General features: G+C 41.3%; 1 protein-coding gene across 1 annotated transcript in view; it reads left to right on the forward strand.

Moving 5' to 3' along the window:
* The first annotated feature begins 2,178 nt into the window (after window positions 1-2,178).
* The window catches only part of TBC1D9B (TBC1 domain family member 9B), a 40,227-nt gene continuing 15,678 nt past the window's right edge, over window positions 2,179-26,727 (forward strand). The window contains exons 1-12 of the mRNA XM_072631234.1: window positions 2,179-2,458; window positions 6,099-6,209; window positions 10,535-10,653; window positions 13,138-13,366; window positions 13,588-13,846; window positions 15,046-15,253; window positions 17,282-17,494; window positions 21,808-21,951; window positions 22,488-22,638; window positions 23,026-23,240; window positions 23,704-23,821; window positions 25,152-25,437. Coding sequence (XP_072487335.1) covers window positions 2,341-2,458; window positions 6,099-6,209; window positions 10,535-10,653; window positions 13,138-13,366; window positions 13,588-13,846; window positions 15,046-15,253; window positions 17,282-17,494; window positions 21,808-21,951; window positions 22,488-22,638; window positions 23,026-23,240; window positions 23,704-23,821; window positions 25,152-25,437 — 2,171 coding nt within the window. The 5' untranslated portion in view covers window positions 2,179-2,340. The remainder of the gene's footprint in view (window positions 2,459-6,098; window positions 6,210-10,534; window positions 10,654-13,137; window positions 13,367-13,587; window positions 13,847-15,045; window positions 15,254-17,281; window positions 17,495-21,807; window positions 21,952-22,487; window positions 22,639-23,025; window positions 23,241-23,703; window positions 23,822-25,151; window positions 25,438-26,727) is intronic.

Genomic DNA, 26,727 nt, shown 5'->3' on the forward strand with positions numbered 1-26,727 from the left:
TCAATTTTTAAATTTTCAGTGTGAACATTTATTCCTCAGAAACTGGCAAATACTACAAATCAGGACTTAATTTATTGATTTATTGATTGTCTACACTCAAGAAAGTGATGGAGAAGCAATACCATTATTAGGTCTGCATCCCAAAGAGATCATAAAAAATGGAAAAGATTCACGTATACAAAAATATTTACAGCAGCTCTTTTTGTAGTGGCAAAGAATCAGAAATTGAGGGGATGCCCATAAATTGGGGAATGGCTGAACAAGCTGTGGTATATGAATGTAATGGAATACTATTGTGCTATAAGAAATGATAAGCAGACAGACTTCAGAAAAACCTGGACAGACTTACATGAATTGGTCCTGAGCAAAGTGAGCAGAAGCACAATGTTATACGATGAACATACTTAGTTCTTCTCAGTAATAAAATGATCCAAGACAACTCTGAATGGCTCATGATGGAAAATGCTATCCACATCCAGAGGAAGAACTATGGAGTCTCAAAGCAGATCAAAACATATTATTTTCTTTTTTTTTTCTTTCTCATAGTTTTTCCCTTTTGTTCTGATTCTTCTTTCACAACATGAGTAACGTGGAAATATGTTTAATATGATTGTACATGTATAGCCTATATCAGATTTTTGCCATTTTGGGGAAGGAGAGGGAGAAAGGGAGAAAAAACTTAAAACTCAAAATCTTACAAAAGTGAATGTTGAAAACTATTTTGCATGTAATTGGGAAAAACAAAATGCAATTAAGTGGGAAAAAAATTTTAAGTGATGGAGAAAATGTTAATAATGCAAATTAAACTTAAAGGTGCGTTCTGTATACTTTTTTCTGAACGTCAGTTGTTAGACATTTGTCATTTACACCCCTACCTATGGAATATCCATATGGAAATGTTCAGCAAATAGTTAATTGTTAGAAACATACTTCAAACAAAGAACAATACTTGTTGTGAAATCAGGAAAGCTCATCGCCCTGAATGAATGAGTGGTTCCTGATGGACTGCTCCATTTGTTCAGACCAAAGCAAGCCTTTTCATGCTGTTCCCAATTCAAATTTCCCACCTTGCTCTCCATTGACCAGCATTCCACGATTCAGCCCACCCCACGTGGGCCACATTCCTCATTTTCATTATAGAATGACATGAGATAAATTCTTTTAAAGGAATTCCCTTAACTGATGTGCAGTCTTTCTGATGTTGACCTGAAAGTTTGGTTAAAGATGCAAACAGGTTAGGTGATATCTTAATTGAAAAGGTGGTAAATACAATAAGATAAGAGAGTTGACAAAGTATTGATTGAAATTGAGACCCAGGATATCTGTGCTTTCTTTACCATTAACATGCCATAACATAGTATATGTCCACAAAATATTAAGAAAAAGTCCCATTATTCAAGAAAGTGTCTTAGTTAAGGGTCTCATAAGAAATGCTCTTAAGTCAGCCCCATCTGGTGCTGTTGACACAGGCAGAGGTACTCTCTAAGTTTACTCAGAGTACAAAGAAGCTGTGAGGTCCAGATTCTTCTTCTTGTTGATTAGTTCAGGCTCTGGCCCTTATTGAGGTCCAAAGATGATATTAAATGATTATCACTGGTATTACATATCTTACATATTTTCTGTGGAAACGTAAGTTTAATTCATCTCTTACATATTGATGTGGGCTGGAGAGTAGCTTAGGGAGGCCTTTACACTGATACAAAAGTTGAACCCATACAACTGATGGAATCTCCAAAAGAAAGACTACAGAGAAAGAAGAGACCTCAGGACAGAGTCCAGAGTTACACCCAAACACAGGAGAGACAAGAATGATGTGCTCAGTCCCATGGAACTTCCCTGCGGAAGGCCAAGCTCAGAGCCCAGGGAACGGCCCCAGGACCTCAGCCCCCTCGGAAACATGAGCTGCCCGTGCACTCACTGCTGCCTGACCTGCTGGGCAAAGGCAGAATGTGGAGAGAGGGAGAGAGGAAGGAGGGGAAGGAGGGGAAAGAAGAAGTAAGGGGGCGGAGGAAAAAGAGGGAGGGGAAAGAGAGCCAAGGGGCGGGCGGAGCGAAGAGCCGGGAAAGGGGGTGTGGCCGAGGCTGCGGGAGGAGGCGGGGCCAGGCCCGGCTGCGCGAGGCTGGGGTGCCCCGAGAGGCCGCCAGGGGGCGCTGTGCGGACGCCGGGTCCCTGGCCCCGTAGGCCCTCACTCCCTGCCCGGCTCCGCTCGGCTGCGCTCGCTCCATCGCTCTTTCCTGTGCTCCCGCCCGCTTCGCTTCCGCTTTCTCGGGGAGCTGGGCCCGGCCCGAGCCCGACCGCTCCTGCTGCTCCGGGGAGCCCGCGGGGCTCCGGGTCGGCAGCATGTGGCTGAGCCCGGAGGAGGTGCTGGTGGCCAACGCGCTGTGGGTGACAGAGCGCGCCAACCCCTTCTTCCTGCTGCAGCGGCGCCGCGGCCACGGCAAGGGCGGCGGCCTCACGGGTGAGGGCCGGGGCGGCGGGGCGCCGGGGCGGCGGACGGGGAAGCCCCAGGCCGGGGACGGTGCGGGCCGGAGGGGCCGCCGGGGCCGCCGGAGAGGGGGAGGGGCGAGGACCAGAGGCCTAAAGGAGTGCTGGGAGGGGGCGGGGCCCTGGAACATCTGGCGACCCTCCGGGGCCCCTGGAGGGGGAGAGGCTGCCGCGGGGGTCCCCGGATCCTTCGGGAAAGAATCAAGAGGTGCCAGCTTGCTTAGGGAGCGTGCCATGTGTCCAGCCGGTTATACCGATGGGGAAATTGAGCTCCCGAGCAGGTCCTGGCCGCGGAGGGCCTCCGGACCCGCCCCCCGAGCTGTCTGGAGAGCGCTGGGGCTTCAGCGAAGCCCAGGATCTCCCCTCCGCCCCGGGCGGGGGATGCCACTAGAGCCCCCCGTCAGCAGGCCTGGCTTGTCGCCTCCCAACACGGGAGGGGAGGTTACTGGGCTGCCTGATGGCCTGGGTACATCCCCAGGGGAAATTGTTTGTAGTTTTCTGGCTCTTCCTCTCAGTCAGCTGTGGCTTCTCCCAGATGTCAAGGGTGCCTTCCAGTAACATCTGCCCCCCCTGAACGTCTTAGCCTGGTCATGAGAATCAGGGGAGGAACTTGACCTTCCTATGTGAAAAGTCGGTGCTAATCCCCGGAAATACCGAAGTATTAGCTCCAGAATCCAGGCAGATCTCACACCAGCTAATTGTTCTACTCCCTGAAATTCTCTACCGGTTTGGTTGACTTTAGCTCCTGCCGAACTTTTGGTACAAAATCGTTTGGTCGACATGTTAGATTTTGAATTTCCAGCCCCAGGCTAAAGCGATGGAGTTTTGTTGAACAGATTTCCAGTGCTCTGTACTTTGGGGTACATCGCGGTGGAGAGACAGGGAAAGTGCCCCAGTCCTCTGTTCTCATCCTGCTGTTGATCATGACCTTGGACCTCACAGAGCTCTTTGCGTATATCTCTCTCATACAGTTTTTGTTCATTTGTCTTTCTCATACAGCTATGTTCTCATCTAAACTTTCCCTATACTCAGGTGCCTAAGAAATGATTTGTTAAAGAATTAAATAATGAAGTGAATGCTGATAGATATCTCAAAAGTGCTTTGGGATCCTTTAGAAGTTAAGGTAATACAGCTAGGTCCCAGTCTCTGAACAGTAAACCCAAGGAAGAGGTCACATTCAAATTGTCATTGTATATTTCCATTGGGCTGGAACCAGTAACCATATTTTACATGTAATTATAACTTGGAACATTCAAATGATATGACCACTTCACAGGAATCATTATTCAACCTGTCTCTATAAGCAGTACATGCTTCCGTGCCAATGTTATAGGAAAAGGAAAGACTAGTCACTTATAGATAGAACAAATAAAGACCATAAAGAAGAAATTATGACTGTATAAAGTAGTTATATAGTGAGAAACGCAGTACATTTAACACTCCCACTTTTCCAGAGGTCAGACATCTAGTATTCTCAAACATATGGAATGTTCCCCCAACCAGAAAAAAGCAAAGACCTTCAGATCAGCATCATGTACTTTGTGCCTCTGATGAACCGGGCCTTCCTCCTCCAATATCTTTATCCTGGATGTGCTCTATGCTCTTCCTGCATGACTCTTCTTGAAAGCCCAATTCAAATGATACCTCCTCCCAGAAATCTTTCTTTGGTTCTAATGACTTTTTAACACCTCATGGTATTTTGTTTTTCAACTCTTTGATGAATTTAGATCATATTACATATTTTAGATACATAATTTAGATCCTTTTCTCCCTAATAGACTATGAAGGCAGATATCATATTTTATCTAAACTGTATCCCATACTCAAAAGAGTGCTCTCAATGCAATAGGCTCTTAAAAGTATTGAATGAATGATTAGATGATGTGAGAATAGTAGCTAGTGGGAGCACAAAGACTATGGGGAAATGTAACAATGAGAAGAGATAACTGATAGCCAGAAAGAGACAGAAAAAAACAGCCCAACCCAGTCCAAAGCCATTTGGCCTAGCCAAGAGCTCCATAAACTTCCGTAGGCCTTGGGGGAATGATTTCATTACAGTTAGAGCATAGTCATTGGCACTCATAATGATAACCCTTAGTCACTGAGAAAAGACTAATTTTTATGCAGAATTATACATCAATTATTGTGTACTCTCAAAATGTTATTCTCAGTATTCTCTGTTTAAGAAGGCAGGGATATATTTCCTGCATTTTAGAACATTTGTATCCATAATGTTTAAAATAAAGCAAGTTTGAACAACTAAAGGGATAAGATTTGGTAATCTAGAAAATGAATTTCTGTGGAAACCCAACCTTAGGTCCTAGGTAAGTGCTAGAATAATAAATTAGCACTACACTAATTTGTGTTAGAAGCATGGTCAGGAAAAACTGGCTACTTCTATCTTTATGGAGTCACCAAATTTTAAATAGATAAGTACAGAAATAGAACTAAAAGAAAAATTGGTCTTCTGATAGGGAAGCATGCTTCCTTTTTCTCAGTGGAGAAATGGACTGTAACTGGAAAATGAAGTATTTGTCATCAGATATCACCAATATGTTGACTTGTTTTGTTTGACTTGTCCTTCTTCATTACAGGGGAAAGGTCTATGGTAATAGGAGAAGTAAAGAGGATGAAGGGAACACAGAATAATTGGGAAATGAATTTGATGTCAGAAAGTGGGGGGAACACATCAATAAAAATATTTGATTGGTTTGGGAATTTTTTTGTATTTGGAAAAAAGCTTAAAGGAAGAGGAGTCATTTAGAAAGGGCTAGAAGGTGCCTTGTGTCTCTTAGTAAATGAGAGTTGTACACAGTGAGAAACAGTGGGTGTCAGTCATTTGAGCTGTCCCCAAGTCAAGCATTTATTAAGTACTTACATGCTAAACAATGAGGTTACAAAAAAAGGGCAAAAACACAGTCCCTGCCCTCAGTTCACATTCTGTTAGGGAGATAACATGCAAGTAACTACATACATACCAGACACAGATAGTAAAATGGAAGGGAATCTCAGAGAGAAGGAACTAGTAGCAGGAGCAACCAGTAAAGGCCTCCTACAGAAGGTGGGATTTGAGCTGATTCTTGAGGGAAACCAGGAGACAGAGGTACAGAGCAAGGACATTTCAGGCCTGGTGAACAGCTGGAGAGGAGGTAGAGTTGGGAGACGGGTGTTGGATGTGTGGAAGAGCAAGGAGGCCAGTGTGACTGGATCATAGAGGGTGTGGAGGGGAGTAAAGTATAAAAAGACTGAAAAGGTTGGAAGGGTCCAGGAGGACTTTATCATTTTCTACAAAAGGAAGATTTCCTGGCTCCAGGCGTTCAGTTACACTGAAATGAAACCTGAAAGAAGCTAAAGAATGGCTCCCCTTTGAGACTTTTAAACAGAAAATGACAGCTATTTGTCGTGATTACCTGGGCCACAGGAGAGGTAGTAATTAATGTATATTTGTACAGCAGTTTATAGTTCACAAAGTGCCTTATTACACATCTCATTTGATCCTTCTTGTTCTTTCAGCCCATGAAATCAGGCCATCTGGAGCAGCATTTGACGTAGCTAGAGCAGGGACATATACCAATTAAATCCCCAGTCACGTTTCTCTCCACTTTATTTCCCAGGTCTTCTTGTGGGAACATTAGATGTTGTCTTGGATTCCAGTGCCAGAGTCGCTCCTTATCGAATCCTTCACCAGACTCAGGACTCTCAGATCTATTGGGCTGTGGCCTGTGGTAGGTTCCTTTTCTTGCCTTGTCAAAACTCACATCAGACATAGCTCAGAGAGACTTGAACATTTACATGCCAAGTCTCTCAAATCCAGGGGCCAAAAAAATGGAGGGAAAGTGACTTCCTTTATTAGGGAAGTTGAATTCGGGGCTGCTTTCAACAAGAATTTCAGATATTTTGAGCTTCTTCTAGCAAGAATATACCCCAGAACATGTGACCGTCTTCCCTTCTTAGCGAATGCAGACACCCAGAGCTGTCAGGTTCAATAACCTCCTTGAGACTGTAATGCCATTCAGGAGAAGTAGGCTTTGGTATTTTTAGAGTTCTTGTTCTAACCACTTCCTTTCTTCACTGCTGTTCCTTATATTTTACTTTTGCCCTACCATAGGGAGTAACCCCAAGTCTTTCATGGGAAATGAGGTAGAGAACCTATAGTTTAGGTGTAACATGTCTTCTTTCTTTCTTTCTACGTGAAGTATCATGGCTTTTTTCTTCAAAGGGAGTAATACATTAGCTAAGTAACAGCCTAATAATCTTCAAAGCTCAAGGTATGAAATTAGGGCCCTGGCCTTTTTGGCAGGGAAGGATCCAAAAAAGAGATCAGGACTGAACTTCCCTCAAGGTTCAGAAAGGGGGTCTTGGAACAATGTTCCTCAGGACTAAGTATCCTGGAAGCAAAGCTCATCTACAGTCAGATATTTGGATCAGAAACCTCTACGGTATCACAAAAGTCTGTCTATCATTTGGGTATTGGTAACTCAAGAAGTTTTTCCATCTGCTGAAACAAATGTAATATGGTGATTAGGTTTCCAGTTCAGTTCACAAAAGCCTCTTTACCCAGAATCCATTGTGTTAATTGTCCTCTAGAACCCACAATGTATAAGAGTTCCTTTGGGGAAAGACTTTCTGAGTTCTGACTTGAAATGCCAGGGATGTAGCTTTCCTAATCACAATGACATAACCAACCTCCCAACACACACACACACACACATATACACATATACACTCTCTCTTTCTCTCTCTCTCTCTCTCTCTCTCTCTCTCTCTCTCTCTTTCTCTCACTCTCACTCTCACCCTCTCTCACCTCCAACACTGGCCCAAGTCTCTCTGGAATTTAATTGGTCTGGCAGAGAATCAGAGATGGGGCAGAACTCCTAAGGCAAGTCAAGAGAGGAGGTGTTAAAATAAGACTTGGTCTGTTAGCACCAGAATGTTCCTTTGAGTTTAGGTGAAAACTGGGAAGTGGAGATAGAAACTAAATATCCTAGAAGGAGTGCCAGCCAAACTCATCTGCATTAAGGCAGATCAAAGTTAGATCAAAGGAAATGGTAGGGGCTGGGCCAAACCAGACCCAACCTGGTGTTGAGCTGGTAGTTCCAGGTAAAATGTCTAGAAACCAAAAATTCAGGTAGTATTTCTAGGTGAGTATAATTCAAATATAATCTAGATCCTCTTTCTGTTGAAGACCATCTTATCATTAATGGTTTTTCTTATACTCAAATAGTCCTCCTCAATTTGGATGCTGTCCCAGCTATGCAGATCACAATCTATATATTCCTGCCTGTCCTGTTCAACTCTTGTTCCTGTTTTCCCCTATGTTCTTCACCCAATATGCTGGAGGCCTTGCATATTGTTTCCTGAGTAATCTCAGGATATCGTCTACCTATCATTCCTTGTGCTAGTTCATCTTCCCTCCCTATCAAACATATATCTGTTGACATCTTTTACTCTGACTGGTTCCACTGTGATTTCTAGTCATTTCATCCTCTTTTCTCCTAAATTGGTGCTGCTGCTTTGATCTCACTTTCTTCCCTTCAAAGTCTTGATCTTAAAGTTCACCAAGTTAAACCATGAGTCACCCTCTGTCCTTGAATGTCTTGCACACTTTTCTCACCACCATTCAGACATTCCCTGCTTCCACTCGCATGTTGCTAAAGATTGGGTGCTGGAAAACAGCACCCAATAGCCATTTGAGTTCACTATAAATTCATAATATCCAGTCTCAACTGAGCTCTCATAGTTGTAAGACAAACCTTCTATTCTTTCCTGATTGACTTTCTCTGTCCTTACAGCAGTTGTTCCAAATCTTTTCATCTCTTTTCAAATTCCCTCTGGTACTTCCTTCCCCCAACTTCTACAGATGACTTCACTTTATGGAGAAAATTTGACCATTCCTTCATAATTTCCCTCTTCTCCCTTACCCTTACATCAAAAGCCCTCTACTTCATTTTTCTTTTTTCCCCACTCCCAATTTTCGCCTACTTGTGCCCTTGATCTCACCCCATTCCACCTCTTTTGGGAGCTCCCCTCATTAATTGTTCACCTTCTCTCTTCTTCAATTTCTCCCTTTCCACTGGATCCTTCTCTGTTGTCTACAGATATACTAAGGTGTCCTACATTGTTTAGAAAGATTGCGGGTCGCTTTCATTTGATCCTGCTGTCCCCTCAAATTGTTTTCTCTTTCTTCCTTTTCACTGCCAAACTCTTAGAAAGAGTTACCTTCTCTCCCTACCTCTATTTCTTCACTATCCATTCATTCTTCATCCTCCACCCACATAATCAGATTTTCCAGCCCACCACTTAACTGATACTGTTCTTTCCAAGGTTTCCCTGACTTTTTTTAAGAGATGCTTAGTACTTTATTTTTTCTTTTTTTTTTAAATTTATTTGTTTTCAGTTTTGTACAGTCATTTCCATATGTCTTAGATTTTCTCCCCCTTATGCATGCAGTCTTATATGGGTTCTACATATACATTCTTATAAACACATTTTCACATTAGTCATGTTGCATGGAAGAATTAAAATGAATGGGAAAGGTTTCCCTGACTTTTTAACTGTTAAATCCAGTGACTTTTTAATGAGTTCTCACAGTGCACGATGTCTATAACTTTTAACACTGTTTCCTACTAAATACTTTTCCCAGTGACTTTTCTCCTGATTCTCCTCCTACCTATCTGATCTCCTTTTCAATTACCTTTAGCAATTCATTGTTCTGCTCCCATCCCTTAAATGTGTATTTCCTCAAGGCTCTGCCCTGGACCATCTTCTTATCTTTCTTGGTGATTCCTCTGGCCTCAGTTATCATCTCTACTGAGATGACTCTAGACTTGCCTTTTCTCTTTCACAGTATCTCTCAGGTTCATCTCTTCTCTCTACACACATGGTCATATCCCTAGTTCAAGCTGTCCTCACCTCTAGGCTATTTTAATAATCTCCTCATTAGTCTCCCCTTTTCCATTCTCTCCCTTATCCAATCCATCCTACAAACAGCTGCCAAAATAATTTTCTTGAGGCTCAAGTCTGACTCTGTCATTCCCCTGCTCAAAAATTCATAGTGGCTATGTGTATCTGTTTGTGTATCATGTTCTGATTTGTTATACGGATTCTTTCATTTATCTTAGTCTGACTACATAGCATGACTATAGTGAAAATATACTCAATAGGAAAGTATATGTAGAATCTATACAGAATTGTATGCAGTCGTGGGGAGGGAGGGAGGTAGTGGGGGGTGGGTGGGGAGGGATAAAATCGCAATTGTATGGCAGTGATTGTTAAACATTAAAAAAATAAAAAAATAAAAAAATTAAAAAAAAAAAATTCATAGTGGCTCCCTATTGAGTCCAGTTGAAACAAAAACTCTACCCCAACATTGAAGACCCTTCACAGACTGTCTCCAGTCCACCTTCTCAGTTTTGTATATTAAAATATCAACTATTATTTTTGTCATTTGGCATCCTACAAGAGAACACAAACTCCTTGATGACAGGAACAATTTTGTTTTTGTCCTCAGGCCCTAGTGTGGGTACCTTGTACATAATGGGTGCTTAATGAGTGTTCTTCTCATTAAATAGAATTTGTTATATACTGTAGTCTGGCAGTTTCCCAGTCTTCTGACACATGGATTATTTTTTTGTTTTTGCTATTATGATTACTGCTATGGATATTTGTACAGAAGCCTTTTTTTTTTCCTGTAAATGGCATTTTTAGGATATAGCCCTTATAGTGGATTCACTAAATCAGAGAACTTGGTAGTTCTTATTGTATAATGCCATTTTGTTTTCCACAAAGACTGTAGCATTTCATAACTTCACTAGCAGAGTAAGCATGTTCTTATTTTTCCACAGCCCTATAAGCATTTCATTTTATCTTTTAACTATCCTCAGCTTAATGGGTATTTTCTAAGACTTCTTGTCACTTGTATGTACAGAGACTTCTGCCTTAACCTTTATGATGGAAAATGATTCTTAATATTCCTCCTCAAATGAACTTGAAAGATTGGTGTGTTGATGGGTTTTTTCTTTTTTTTTTTTAACCTCCCCAATACACCCAGGTTCTTCCCGTAAGGAGATCACAAAACATTGGGAATGGCTGGAAAATAACTTGCTACAGACGTTGTCCATCTTTGAGAATGAAGAAGACATCACTACCTTTGTTAAGGGCAAGATACACGTAAGGAGCAGTTGCTTAGCATTCATGTGCTTGGGGACCTTACCTGGTCCCACCACCCACTTACTCTGCCACACCTGTGACAGCAAGTCATGTAGCTTCAATAGCAATCCCCAGGCCTGGTTAGCTTACTTGTTGGACAGCTTGGGCATTAGAAAGTTCTTCCTTTTTGTCAGTTGAAATCTGCCTCCATATGACATCCTTCTTAGTTCTGCTAATCTGATCTCCTTTATTTTTAACCTTCTCAGGATACGGAATGTGGAGTATGGATACTTTTGACTGGTTTTTTTCTGAGCAAATGATGAACTTTTGGTTATTAAGGAAACCTAGTAAAATTTTACCACCCCTCTCCTTTCTAGTTTCCCATTGAATTTTGCATGTTTTATTTACTTCTACCTTATTTACATAGAAAAAATGATGACTGAAATATGCATAGTCTGCCTAATGACAACAAATGAGTGCTCACTTGAACATGATGTTTTTAAACAATTATACATGGAGTGAGTTCAAACAACAACTGCAACAGGGACAGGGGGTGGGGAAGCCCCCGAGCTGGAGAGGCTCAGGGCAGCCAGTGGGCCTGGTGGTGTCTCTTGTAACTCAAGGCTGGGAAGAGCCCTCAGATTGTGTTCATCCAGACTCTTCTTTCTCTATTCCTCAACCTTTGAAGCTCAAGGTGTATAAAAAAGGGTTGTATCTCAAGTTGCTCAAGATTCTTCATTAGCTACCCCTAATATGGTGACAGGCTCCCAGTTTTCATGTTTTACAACCAGCTTCTTAAAGTAACAAGTAGCACTTTTGTTCAACAGTATTTTTATTTTTTATGGTCCAGCTTTGTTGGACCAATGTAAAATGAAACCACTAGCCCATAATTCTTAGTGAGGCACAGTATTTTTCTTAGCTTCCTTGTCCTCTAGAGGTCAGGTTATATCCAACTATCTTCCTTGTGGCTGAGTGCCTAGAGAAGGCCTCAAGGCAGCAGTGCATGCCTTGATCAGTTGACCCACAAAATCAGTGAACATTTAAGCTCTTCCTATCTACAGAAAACTATTCAGGATTGTGTGGGGAGATTTAAAGTTTAAATATAAGATAGCCCTGCTCTCATGGAACTTAAGCCTGGGGGAAGATACGGACATACATAGATAATTGTAATACATAATAGTGCAAAAGCTCATTAGAGAGGTGCAGAAGTGCTTTGTAACAGCCAGAGGAAAATTTTCATTGCTGATCACTTAGGGAAGGTTTCCTGGTAGAATGTGGTATTTGATTTGGGGTTTAAAGAATTCAGTAGGTAACAAAAAGAAGAGGAGGACATTTTAAGCATAGAGGCCAGCATGAGCAAAGGCTCTAAGATGAGTGAATACAGAGCTGTTCAAGGGATGTAAAATAATTTAATTTGGCTTGAAAATAAGAGTACACAGCAGAGAATAAAAGAGGTTAGGTATTGCCAAACTGTAGAGCACCTTGAATTTAATGCGAAGGAATTTGAGCTTTATTTGATGGAAGATTTTTGAATAGTGACATGGCCAGACTGTGCACGAGGAAGGTGATTCTGGTAGTAAAAAGAAGGGGGAGAGTGGAGGAGAACGCCAACCAGGAGAATATTGTGATAATCCAGGCAGGTAATAGTGAAGCTCAGCACTGGATTATGGGAACAGATCGTGGAAACAGAGAAGAAAAGAGAAGTATTCTAGAGACGAAGTAAGCAGGATTTGTGGATTGTGACTAGAGGGAAGAATCAAAGATATTATTCCAAAGTTTTAAAAACATGGTAGCTTGGATAAATGGTGTTACCACAGTCAGAAATAGTGAAGTCATTTGGGAAAGCCAGCTTAGAAGAAAAGATTGCCGACTTGGTTTTAAACGTGTTTTGAGCTGCTAGTGGGACATCCAGATAGATAGGCCCTATAGACAGTCTAAGAGTGAAGCTCGGAATAGAGGTCAGGGGTGGAGATAAAGATTTTGGAATCATCTATATAATTAATAGCCATGAAAATTGATAAGATCACTAAGGGAGGGAGTATAGAAAGAGAGGAGGGCCAAAGACAGCACTTTGTGGAGCACTGTCCTTAAGGGATGGAAGAAGATCCTTCTAATAGGTTATCCTTTCTCCCTTTACTTCTTAAAAATAGAAGATAGAGAGCAGTGGATGAGACAGCAGGGTGATCCCGGTATCATTAGTAGCAATAAAAAGGATATATGTTCTGGGCTTCCAAGCAACCTGGGAGACTATTAGCTCTTGATTGACTTTAACTTAAATTATTAGTGTTATTTTGGTTTTGCTAACATCCGCTTTTTAATTCTTTCATTTGTTCAATAAGCATCCTTCCTGCAGGCAGATCATTGCACTTAACCTTTCTTAATCATAAATTCTAAATTAAATTTCCTTTTTTAATGCCATTAATGTTTTAGGAACCTAAATGGTTCCTTTTGCCCTTTTCCTTATTTATTTTACATAGGAGTCCCCATCTCTGTTTTCCACTCCAGGGCATCATTGCTGAAGAAAACAAGAACCTGCAACCTCAGGGAGATGAGGATCCAGGAAAATTCAAAGAAGCAGAACTAAAAATGAGAAAACAGTTTGGAATGCCCGAAGTGGAGAAGCTGGTCAATTACTATTCCTGCAGCTACTGGAAAGGACGGGTGCCCAGGCAGGGATGGTTGTACCTGACTGTCAATCACCTTTGTTTCTACTCCTTCCTTTTGGGCAAAGAAGGTAAGCTGTTGTGATCCAGGAGCCTGCTCTAGCCCAAAGAAGCCACACACCAGAAAGTAGGGATTTTGAGTTCTTCCCCTCCCAGGGCTTCAGTTCTCATTCAGTGAGTCCATGTTGTGAGCCATTCTTGAGACACACTGTCACTTATTTCTCCTGTTGATTTTTTTACTTTGTCTCTCAAAACTGTTTGAATTGGTGTTTCTTTGTTTGGTGGTTCTCAGTAACCTTGGTGGTCCAGTGGGTAGATGTAACTGAGTTGGAGAAGAATGCCACCCTGCTGTTCCCTGAGTGCATCAAAGTTAACACCAGGGACAAGGAGCTGTACTTCTCCATGTTCCTCAACATCAATGAGACCTTCAAGCTTATGGAGCAGTTGGCCAATATTGCCATGCGGCAGCTGCTGGACAATGAAGGCTTCCTGGAGGACAAGTCCCTCCCCAAGCCTGTTAGGCCTCTTAAAAACATCTCAGCCTTAAAAAGGTATGTCTCTTTTCACTTAAGAGATACAGACAAATGATGCAAGGCAGTTGGAGACTCAGAGGTCCAGCACAGTCATTGTCTTAATCCAATTTATAGTTGTGCGTGGGACTCTTCCCATATTGGTCTGGATAAATGAATGAATGAAAAAGCATTTGTTGATTACCTACTATGTGCAATGTGCTTTGCTAGGCACTGGGGATACAAATACAAAAGTGAGATAGTCCCTGCCTTTAAATACCTTATATTCTAATGAGGAATACAGTGCATATTAGGGCTGGGTGGTCAGGGAAGGGAACTTTGGTCTGGGGAATTACAGGGATGACAAGCAGACCATAAAGTAGTCTATTGTCATGCACTTTCTAGAAGCAGTAGTAGAATTGATTTAATTACCGTTCCAGAACAAAAAGTAGAAAGGTAGATAGGAAGAAGGTATGTGTAGGTGTCAGGCAAATGGGACAAGATGTACAATGGCTGGCTGGCTGGAATGTAACGTGTGGTTTGAGACCAGTACAATATAGTGGGTTAAGTGAGTTGGCATTTACTAATTCATCAGTCAGGACCACTCAGCCCTGAAGCAGAGTTCCACAGAAGCTCAGATTTTGCCACCCTCTCTAGTCCTTTTCCCACACTGAGCTACAGATCTGAGGGAATAGGTGCTCCTGTTGCAGTTTGAAATGTAATGATGTCTGTAGATCTAAATCATGGACCTGTGGGTCACAACTCATTGACAATCTCTGGTTTTAGACTCCATGACTATAATAGGTCTTGTCAGTATTTGGGCCTTCCAGATTCCAGCAAAGAGCTAACTTTTGGAATGCCGGACTAACCAGCCATATTGATCTGCCAGGATAAATGTCCAAAATTCAGACACTGTAAAGAAGGCAAGAGACGCATGCTAATTATGTTAATTAGGACTAGGGGTTTCCCTTCCTTTCACCCTTTATTTCCAAGGAAAATGAGTCTCCTAAAAAAATAATTTTTTAGAGTTACTTTTTAACCTCGAATAAGAGTTCCTGTCTTCTCACATATGCATATGAATATGCATATGTTTGTCCTGATCAAGCAGATGGCAGTTCATCTTGCCCCCCCGCTGCAGATGGATATAGTATAGCTTTTACTAGGTAATAGTATTTAAACTGAAGGTAACATCATTGCTAACACTTGACCCACATACTTTGGTTTTTCTCTTCTGCATTCAGAGATCTGGATGCCAGGGCCAAAAATGAATGCTACCGGGCAACTTTCCGGTTGCCAAAGGATGAACGACTTGATGGACACACTGACTGTACCTTATGGACCCCATTCAATAAGATGCATATCCCTGGCCAGATGTTCATCTCCAACAATTATATTTGCTTCGCCAGTAAAGAAGAAGAGGCTTGTTATCTCATAATACCACTGAGAGAGGTGAAGAATTGTTTCAGTTTGAGTATTAATATTCAAGGTCAGCAATCACATTATTATGGTGGCAGCCAAGATGATGAAAAGACCATCTGTTTAAGAGTTGGGAGACTTGAGTTCTCTTTCTGACTAACTACTTTGGCCGTAACTTAACTTCTCACCTATCAAATGCAGTTAAATATATCTGGCCTTTATACTTGTAGGTGACATTTGGAGGTTCATCTAGGGCAATGGAAGAAGAAAACATGTTAGGGGTTGGGGAGAGCCTATAAAGTCTTTGGAAATGGCAGGAGATAGTCTTTTAATTGTTATATGATATTTGCTGTTAGCCATACCGAGAGATATATACCCTAGGGAGCATCACTTGGGTCAGCAGATCAGGGTATTTCGTGAGTTTCAGCAGTTCACAGTGTATCAAGGACTTTCTTTTCCAGTTGAGTGATAATTCCATGACTTTCAGGAGGACCCACTGTGAAGGACAAGAATAACTATTCTGTGAGAGGAAACTAGACCATAAAAAAAAAAAGATACAAAACTAATTCTGGGACCCTGAGCTGTGTTTCAAAGACATCACAGTGATTGTAAGTTTTAGAGCAAGATTTGGGATAGTAACCTCACCTTGCAGGGCCCAACAAGACTTGCAAGTTGTGTAGGAAACACTTGGAGAGCATTGACCACAAGTTACTATTTAAATGCAAAATACTGTAGTAATTGGGGTAGCTAGGTGGTGCAGTGGATAGAGCACCAGTACAGGAGTCAGGAGGACCTGAGTTCAAATCTCACCTCAGACACTCACTAGCTGTGTGACCTTGGGCAAGTCACTTAACCCCAATTGCCTCATCCTGGATCATCTCCAGTCATCCTGATGAATATCTGGTCACTGGATTCAGATGGCTCTGGAAGAGAAGTGAGGCTGGTGACCTGCCCAGCCCTCCCTCACTCAAAATAAAATCAAGTGCAAGTCATGTCATCATTTCTCTTCAGCAACAAAGGACAAATACACTATAGTAATTATTTATTTGTTGTTGTTCAGTTGTTTCAGTTGTGGCTGACTTTTTGACCCCTTTTTGGGAGTTTCTTGGCAAAGATGCCAAAGTGGTTTGCCATTTCCTCCTTCAACTCATCCTCCAGATGAGGAAATAGGCAAATAGGGTTAAGTGACTTGGCCAGGGTCACACCGGCAGTGTCTGTAGCCGGATTTGAACTCAGGTCTTCCTGTCTCCAGGCCTGGCACTCTATCCACTGTGTCACTTAGCTGCCCCAGTAACTATTCATAAATAATGGCATAAGACTTAGCTATCATTTGACTTTTATTCCGGTTTGTAGCAGAAAAAAGATAAATTCTGTTTAAAACATGCATTAGTTAGACATGGGAATCCTTTGATTCTTTAGCAAATATAAATAAATGAGACTAGTTTCTGCAAGTCTCAACATCAATCAAAAGCATTTATTAAGCTCTGTCTATGTGCCAGGCATTATGCTAAGTGCTAGACATACAAAAGAAAAGAGAAAAAAAATTTCTACCCTCAGTGAACTTGTCTTCTATTGAGGGAAACAACATATGTGTAGAGATATACAAAATAAACACTGAATATATAGAAAATTAGCTTAAAAGGAAAGGAATTAGCTACCAAGGGAGCAAGGCAAAGCCTCCTATAAAAGGTAGGACTTGAACTTAGTCTTAAAGGAAGCCAGGGATTCTAAGAGACAGAAATGAGGATGGAGAACATCCCAGGCATGGAGAACAGCCAAATGGCATGAGGAATCCCTCTAGTTTCCTGTCTTAAGGTGTAGAAGCATCACTGTGGCCAAACCTTCACACCTTGGTTGCCTCTGAGACATAGCTTCAACATGAGCTTCTTGGGGAAATTCCTTGCAAGAAGACAGCTTCCAAATTCAATCCATTTTGAGAAGAGGAGACACTCTGGAACGCCTGATCATGTACATATGTCTTTAATAGTCAATTCTTGGGTGTGTTTGGCTTCCCTTATAACTTAAGAGAGAATTATGGAACAAATGCCTCTTCCTTCACAGGTGACAGTGGTTGAAAAAGCTGACAGCTCCAGCGTGTTACCGAGCCCACTGTCTATTAGCACCAAGAGTAAAATGACCTTCTTGTTTGCCAATCTAAAGGACCGAGATTTTTTGGTCCAGAAAATCTCCGATTTCCTTCAGAAAACATCAGCTAAGAAGTCACGTGCTGGCAGCAGAGAGAAGACTGGAGTCACAGACCCAGCACAAGGAGAGGTAAGATGGAAGGAAAACTTGACATGTATTAAAAGAAATATTTCATAGTTACTGAATAAAGTTCTTATTTTCACTGTTCTTAATTTAAGAAACAGGTAAGTATACCTTAGTTAAGTTGTTTTTTAAACTATTAAGAAACAGGTAAGTATACCTTTGTTAAGTTGTTTTTTAAACTATGTGTGGCCTTCATTTTTTTTCTGAAGATTGCTGACTTTTACTCCTCACCTATTAGCCAAGTTCAAAATCATTCAAAGGCATTGAAGGTCTCCATCAAGAGACCTCATTCCAACTTTATCTTCCATAATCTTCAGCTTACATTTTCTTCTCTCAGTCCAGGATACTCTCCTGACTCCACTATTTCTTTTTGTGCATGATGTTTTCTGCACATGAAGTTCTTTTTCTCTTTCTGCTAATCAGTTGAATTGTGGTGATATAACTAGGAATTTTCAGTCTGCCCCTTCTGATAGGGAAAACCAACTGCTGTATGTGTTGATGTATGCATGGTGACAAGATTTCCATGTTAATACTGCTTGACTAGATCCCTTAACAATGGCCCTAATACAAGATCAGGTATAAACCTGTTATGACTACTGTATGAGGTTTTGCCTTTTTACCTCAGAACATTACATTTCTAAACACTATCTAAACAGAAAACATGACAAGGCATTTTAAACTAAACTTTAAAGTACTTTTATCCAAATACTTATTTTAAAAGGCCATCCTTTAAAAGGCCTGAGCAAAGGAAAAAAGGCAGGAGTCAGCTTTCTTGATGTGTTCCGGGAAGAGTGATGGGACCAGCCTAGACCTAGTAGGAGGTTCTTTTAAGAGATAACAAGTTTTTTTAGATTTGATCCATCAAGAAGCTTTTGTAGGTTCTTGAGTTGAATCATAGACTCTCAGCGTTGGAAGGCACATCAATTATCATCTTATTCAACATGTACTTGAACAGAAATCCTCTGTAGTCATTCAGCCTCTGCTTGAAAACTTCATGTAGGGATGAAGTCACCTCATTCCATGGTAGCCCATTTAATTCAGTACAGCTCTGATCATGTCACCTACAAGGCTCTGCGATAGGAGGCTTCAAGAACAAAACCCTGAGAAGGGCCCAGGGTGGGGACTTAGGAAGAGTCTTTTGGAAGACTCATGGGGAGCAGGAGCAGGAGCAGCAGCCAGCAGGACAACATAGGCCTAGAGACACTGAAGTCCTTAATGCTACCCTGAGATGTCAGAGAGGGTCTTGAATATCCAACTGTAAACCTCAAAGAGGTAGAAGAGTCATCAGGAAAACCCAGGGGACTCAGGACAACACTAAGCAGGGCTGACCACTCCACCAAAAAGCATAAGAAGGGGCAGAACCTGGCCCTAGAATAAAGCCCCAAATCAGGAACTTAAAGCTGGAGAGATGAGTAAATCCAAGAAATGCCAACCAATATCAAAAATTATTTCAATCTATATAACATCTGCAAATATTGAGTCAAAGAAAAAAGTGCATTTTCCACAAGGACTTTATGAAGACCTAGAAGAAATGAAGCAAGAGATTTAAAAAAAGACATTAAAAACTCTTGAAGAAAGAATTGGAAGGACAGTAAGTAGTTTAGAAGAGAAAGTGAAAAACCTTGCCGAAGAAGTCAAAGGTCAAACAAATCAATGACTCCATGCAGTAGCAAGAAATATTAGAACCAAATCAAAATACTGAAAAAATAGAATCTGTAAGGTAGCTAATGTCTAAAACAACAGACCTGTAAATAAGTTAAGGAGAGATACTCAATACTCATTGAACTTCTTGAAAGCCATGATCAAAGTAAAAAAATCCTGGACACTATATTTCAAGAAATCATAAATGAAAACTCAGAAACATTAGAACCCTGATGGCAACGTGAAGATAAAAGTCACCTCCCAATAGGAAAAGTCCCAGGAATATCATAGGCAAAATCCAGGGCTCCTATAATCAAAGAAAAAATACTTCAGTATCCAGAAATAAATAATTGAGGTACCAAAGAACTACAGTCAGGATCATACAAAAGCTTCTACAGTAAGCAAGAGGGGACCTGGAATACAGTGTTACAAAAGGCAATTTACAGCCAAGAATAATGTATCCTGCAAAGTCATAATCCCATGGAGGGGGTGGGGAGGGTAGATGAATCTTTAATGAAATAAAAGACTTTCAGGCACTTATGATATAAAGACCTAAAAAGGTAAATGTATTTAACCAAAATGCTAACATTCTAATAAGGGGAACAGAAACAAGTATCCTTTCAGAACCTTAATGTGTTCATAGAGTACTAGAGAGTGAAATAAGAAAGGAGGGCTCTAAGTGCAGAAGTTCTTGTACTGAGGGTTTGAAGAAGGAAAAGAGAAAGGAAGGTAGAAGGAAGAATGCACTAAAGTAAAAAGGAAAAATAACTTGTTATTTTTCATGCTTAACAAGAATATGCAAATGTGGAGGAAGGGGTGGCAGAGTGGGCATCATATAAACCTCACTTTTATCTGAAACAAGCAAAGGAGGGTTGAGCATACATTACAGATACACAAAGAGTTTAGTGTGGAAATACATCAAACTGAAAGGGAAATGAGGGGAGACCAGAAGTAGATGTTAAGAGGTAGGAGCGGATAGATAGCTAACAGCAGAAAAAACTTCGTGATCTTGAAGGGGAGATTATCGGGGGGGGGGGGGGGGGCGGAACTGGTTGTTGTCCTTCATCTTCGAAGAGGACCAAAATGACATCATCATGGTAAAGTGAAATTTCAGTGTTTCCCACTGTGGCTGATGAGACTAATACAAGCTTGGAATGCTCTACCACAGGTTGGGCACAGATAGTCTGTGTTAATATTTGGGGTGGATACCCCAATTTGCGCATTCTGCATTTACTTTGTGCTGTCTCAATTCTGCTTTGCTCAAAGAGCATAGCACCCTTTCTGATGTGGGCACACCATGCTGAGCAGTCCAGTGCCAGTGTCTCCTACGTTGCACAGTCAAATCCAAAGTTCTTGAGAGAGACCTTGAGAGTGTCCTTGTATCATTTCTTTTGGCCACCATGTAATCGCCTGCCCCATGTGAGTTCTCCATAAAATCATCTTTTTGGCAAGCATACATTTTGCATTCAAACCACGTGGCCAGCCCATCGGAGTTGTGCTCTCTGAAGCACAGTTTGAATACTTGGCAGTTCAGCAAACGCTTTAGATTGCCTGTTAAACAATAGGCATTTGGAAAATGACTGAACAATATATGAATGGAATGGAATACTACTGCACCAAAAGAAATGATAAAAGAGACAATTTCAGAGTATTGTGACAATTATGAATTGATATAGATTGAAGTGAGCAGAAGCAGAAGAGCGATTTATATAAAGATGACAACATTGTGAAGAAAAATGCTTTGAAAGAATTAAGAAATCTAATCAAAGCAGTGACCAACCTATGTCCCCCGAGGACACGTGGTGAAATGTTATCCATCTCCTAATAGGTGATGGACACATGACTCACAAAGATTTATATTTTTCAAATATGGCCCCTATACACATGACTACCCTAATTTGTTGTAAGATTTTTTTTCTTTATTTCCTTCAGTTGGGGTGAGGTGGAGTTGAGGAACTGAATGTTAACAAAAGTGATATTCCAAAAAAGAGGGCTATTAGAATATTATTAAAGCTAGTTTCAGAGAAAATTGGGAAGACTTGTATGAACTGATGCAAAGTGAAGTGAGCAGAACCAGGAGAACAAATTATACAATACCAATAGTGTAAAGACAGACAACCTGGAAAAATTTAAGAACTCAAATAAAACACAATGATCCACCATAGAGCCAGAAGACTCAAGATGAAACATGCTACTCACCTCCTGATAGAGAGCTGATGGGCTATAAATTGAGACATTTTGTAAGGGTTGAGGAACTGAGGATGATCAGAGCAGGAATTTGTTTTGCTCAGTTACACATTTTGTAACAGGTTTTCTCAGATGGGGAGAAGGGAGAGGAGAAAATGAGGATCTTAAAATTTCATTTTTTAAAAAATATTAATAAAGTACAAAGAAAAGGATATTCATAAGAAAGTAATATATAGATTTTATTATATGCTTTTTTAAAAAGATAACAACCAGTATGAAATAGATTAGTAGCTCTGTAGAGAACCATCATTTTTTATTGTGTATACAGAAATGCCCTTTTTTTAATGTTTGATTTCAAAATAAAAAAATAAGATTTAAAAAGTGAAGGGTACACTGTCAGTATCTGGCCTTTGGAGGAGGAAGTCTTTGACTTCAGGCTAACAGATAGATAAATTGGAAAACCTTTTTAACCTGCTTTTTCTTTTCCTCAGGAGGGTAGTGATCTGACTGCCACCCCATCTTCCAGCCTCAGCAGTCAACTGACCTCCTTCTTGGAGGAAGCTCCAACTGCTTCTCATGGACTTCTCAAACTTTTTCAGAAAAACTCATCCACAGAGTTTCTTGGACCCAAAGGGGTAAGACTTGGTCTGCTGTGATTAAGAAATCCAAAATTTGAATGAATGTTGGGTTCTCAAGAGAAGAAGAAGCTGATAGTATCACTGAGCTCAGGCACATATGTGGGCTCCTTCACCCCTGTGCCATTAGCATTTCTCTACCAAAACCCAAACCAGAAACTACAAATTGGGCAGAATTGGCATGTCATCTGGTTGGATATGTAAAGAAAGAGTCTCTGAGAAACAAATGGAAACCAGTTTATTTCAGTCTATATAATATAACATTTGACTTAAATTATTCAGAGACAGTCTTAGGGTTGTTATACTTGTCATTAATTCTCCATAAGTAATAAGAAGTTGAAATCAGTGTCTCCTTTCAGCTTGCTAAGCACTTATATTTTTTGACTCTGAGGATTTTGCAGTTTGAGAGAGATGGTCAGTGTTTCATGGGTGATTTATTTTGCAGTGAAAGGTTTTCTGTGTATATTGCTTTGGCCTGCAATGTTTACATAAGGCCTCTGGAGTCCACAAGTACAAACAACACTCTTTTTTCTAAGGCAAAGGAGAAGATGAAAGAAGAATCTTGGAATATTCACTTCTTTGAGTACGGACGTGGCATGTGCATGTATCGTACAGCAAAGACCCGGGAGCTTGTCTTAAAAGGTATCCCTGAGAGCCTCCGTGGAGAACTCTGGCTTCTATTTTCAGGTAAGCTACTATTTCACCATTGTCACACAACTGGAGTTCCCTTCTCAAGGAGTCCTTTAAGGCTGAACATCTGCTTTCTGCTACATGGTAACTCCACTGGAGTGAGGAAAGGATTAGGGTGGTAGGGAGAAGGTTGGCTCATATATCAGTTTCATGTAGTGGGCCTGCATTCTCCACTGCTGTTTATTGCTTGAGTCTTAGTAGTTCTTGGAGTTCTGAAACTTAATAAAGCAGATGCTACAGAGTAAAATGGAACTTCGCCTTCACTTGGAATTGATCCCCCAATCTCATTTCTCTGTAAACTCTCCAGCCTGAAATTTTATTGAATTCCTAGGCATAAAGCTCTTCTGAGAATGTCAGACAGTGCTGTGTGTATTTCCACTGCAGGAGCCTGGAATGAGATGGTGACCCACCCTGGATACTATGCTGAGCTAGTGGAGAAATCCATGGGCAAGCAAAGTCTTGCTGCCGAGGAAATTGAGAGAGATCTGCACCGTTCCATGCCTGAACATCCAGCCTTCCAGAATGCAATGGGTATTGCTGCCCTCCGGCGAGTGCTAACTGCATATGCTTTCCGAAACCCAACGATTGGATACTGCCAGGTTAGATGCCACCAGTTTGACATCCCTTTTGCAGGGATGCCTAGAGCTAGAAAGTCCCCTGTGGCCTCTAAGACTCCAAGGCATCCATGCCAAAGATCGTGGAAGCAGGCAGCCCTGACAAGATTTAGACAGTATTAGATATGTCCCGATACCAAGAAGGAACAGATTCTAGTGATTGTTCTGCTCCCTTATATTAAAGTATTATCTTTCACCTATTTCTGGTTTGGACTGCATGAAAGCTTCCTTCTCAAAGTAAATTATCTTTAGTCATGTTGAATAGAGGTTTCTCACTCACTTCCACAAGCATGAAGTACCCATTGTATTCAATCTTGAGCCAGGTCTTGGGACAGAGTGGCCTTGCTTTCCCTGCTGAGGATGGACTAATACATTTAGTGGCTTCCAGTTTTCATTGCTGTTTGTTCTCTGTGCCTTCTTGTGTCTGTCCTGGCGGGACGGTTCACAGGCTATGAACATTGTGACATCGGTGCTGCTTCTGTACGGCAATGAGGAAGAGGCTTTTTGGCTCCTGGTGGCGCTCTGTGAGAGGATGCTGCCTGACTACTACAACACCAGGGTGGTAGGTGAGTTGGCCCAAAATGGTCCCTGGGACTTGTTAGTCAGCAGGAAGAAAAGCACAAGTGTCTTAAAAGGAAAAATGTTGTCAGGACAAAAGAGGTTTACTTTGAGAGACAACATGCTATGAGTAGTAAGAGCCAAAGGAGTTAGAAGATCTGAATTTTTGTAGTCCTGCCTCTGATACTTTCTGACCAGCTCTTCACCAACAAATTATTCACCTCTTTGAGCCTCAATATCTATATGCATCAAATGGGGACATTAGTCTCTGCCCTGCTTTTCTCATGAGCTTATTGTGAAGATCAGGTAAGATCTAGAAGAAAAGAATGTTAAAAACCATAGAAACCTCATACAAATGTCAGGGGTCCTTATCATAGCAATCCCTCCATCCATACTATAGTACTTTAAAGAGCTGTGATTTCACTGACATTGGAGTTCCTGTCTAGATCACACTCCTCCAGGACTTAGCCTTTAGGAGTTTCTGTGATGGAAAAATTCATCATTCTATGGCCAGTCTGAATTTAATTCAGCTGGTCCTTGAATGACAACCCCATTCTCAAAGCCCTTCCCATGTAATAGATCCTGCCAAGCTTAAGTCCACTAGCCTAGCCCTTGAAAATCCATGGTTTCCTCTACACTACAATGAGGCATTAAAGGAAGACACTAGTGATAGAATCCCCCTCCATAGTATCTGACAAAATGCCAGATATACACATCGTACCCTTAGTTAGCACCCTTAGTTAGCAGCTGTTGATGAAAATAGTGAGATACAAACTCCATTTTTTTAGAACTAGGAACTGCTCAGGTCTGTTTCCACCAGCCTAAAAACTGAATTCTTACATTGGACATTGCGAAAATGTGAAATACATAAGTTTTCTCATTTGGTCCTCACAATAACCCTGGAAAGTAGGTGTTCTTATTATTTCCCTTTTACAGATAAGGAAACTAAGGCAAAAGAAGTGAAGTGACTTGCTCAGGATCACACAGCAAGTATATAAGGCCAGATTTGAACTTCCTGACTCCAGGCCCAGTGTTCTATCCACTGCACTACCCAGGTGCCACTAGGGACTGAATTGTTGCATTCTTTTTTCTTTTAGAGTTTTAGGAGAAAATAAGTGTTTATACCAAAGGAAAAAAAAGAATACGAGCAAGGATGGAAACCATTTTTCTGTTACTATGAATCAGGGCTCCAAACTAGTAGACTTTTGTTCCATTATAATAAGTTATAAATAATCTGGCTAAAAATCTGCCCCAGGATAAGAATATCTTTAACCCAGGTTCATAGAGAAGATGAAGGATACCCTGACTCACCAAAGGCTTCCTTTTCTTCCCCTTCAGGTGCACTTGTGGACCAAGGCATCTTTGAAGAGCTCACGAGAGAATTCTTACCTCAGCTCTCAGAGAAGATGCAGGATCTGGGGGTTATTTCCACCATCTCTCTCTCCTGGTTTCTCACTCTCTTCCTCAGTGTCATGCCTTTTGAAAGTGCTGTGGTCATCGTTGACTGTTTCTTCTATGAGGGCATCAAGCTCATTTTGCAGGTCTCCTTGGCCATTCTGGATGCCAACATGGAGCAGCTGCTGAATTGCAGTGACGAAGGTGAAGCCATGACAGTTCTGGGCAGGTGATTCACGGCTCCCCTGTCTTCTGACTAGCCTGTCACTCTTATAAAGCATGCTACCCTCTTCCTAGGTGCAGTGAGTGCACTTTTTCAGACATGGCCAATGGGTTGATATGTTTTCTTCATTGATTCTTCTAAATAATGATACTGTGATAACTGCTTGATGGCAGGACAAACTTAAGGGGGCTAGACTGGATGATCAGAAACAACTCTTTCATCTTTAACATTTTATGGTTCTTTAAGTTGTTTTCTGATACTCCTTAGGCCCCACACTTACCAAGTGGGCTTCTGTTATGAGAGCAAACCACTGGGCAAGAGGAGGTTTTTTTGAGGTAATGTAGCAGCCTTGCCCAACCTTACTTATTCATTTAGCAAACATTGATTAAGTGTCTGCTGTGCAGAGTACAAACTAGAGAGTAAGAAGGATGAAGGGTTCAGGCAAAGCACAGTCCCTGCTTTTGTGGAACTGACAGTCTAGTGGAGGGGTAAAGACCCAAAAGTAAATTACAAATACTTAGCATTACATAATAAGGGAAGTGTAGATAAAATGCTGTGTGAGGTCAAAAGGGGAAGGTCATTATTGATGGGGGGAACCGGGGAAGGTTTCCTGGAGGAGGTAGCGTTTAAGTTTAAAGGATGGATAGGGACTTGATAGTTGCAGAGGGAGATGGAGGACATTCCAAGCAAGAACAAAGGTCAAAAATAGGAGAAGGTAAGGCCTGTTGGAGAGATAGGGACAGAGAGTAATCTAGTTGGGACAGCACGTATCATATATGGGGGAAATAAGACATGAGAGTAGAAAAATAGGGCAGGGTCAGATTGTGGAGAACCTTGACTACCAGGTGTAGTAGAATGGGAAACAGGAAGGGCAGGAGGGAGCACCAGCCACCCTTCTTCATCTAGTTTCTATTCCAGCTTGACTCTCCAGCTCTTAAGTGAAACAGCACCAAGGTGAGGGGGATAGATATGGAGTAAGGGAGAGTGAAGACTATGATAATGAAGTTGTTACCCTTGGTGAATGGAAGGGTAGTAGTGGCCTTGACAGTAATGGGATAGTTTGAAAAAGGGATAAGTTTAGAGGAAACAACAAGTCATGTTTTGTTTTTTTTTTTATTAATTTTTTTATTTTTTTTAATGTTTAACAATCACTGCCATACAATTGCGATTTTATCCCTCCCCACCCACCCCCCACTACCTCCCTCCCTCCCCACGACTGCATACAATTCTGTATAGATTCTACATATACTTTCCTATTGAGTATATTTTCACTATAGTCATGCTATGTAGTCAGAC

Source organism: Notamacropus eugenii, chromosome 1 (assembly GCF_028372415.1).
Source record: "Notamacropus eugenii isolate mMacEug1 chromosome 1, mMacEug1.pri_v2, whole genome shotgun sequence".
Classification (NCBI taxonomy): domain Eukaryota; kingdom Metazoa; phylum Chordata; class Mammalia; order Diprotodontia; family Macropodidae; genus Notamacropus; species Notamacropus eugenii.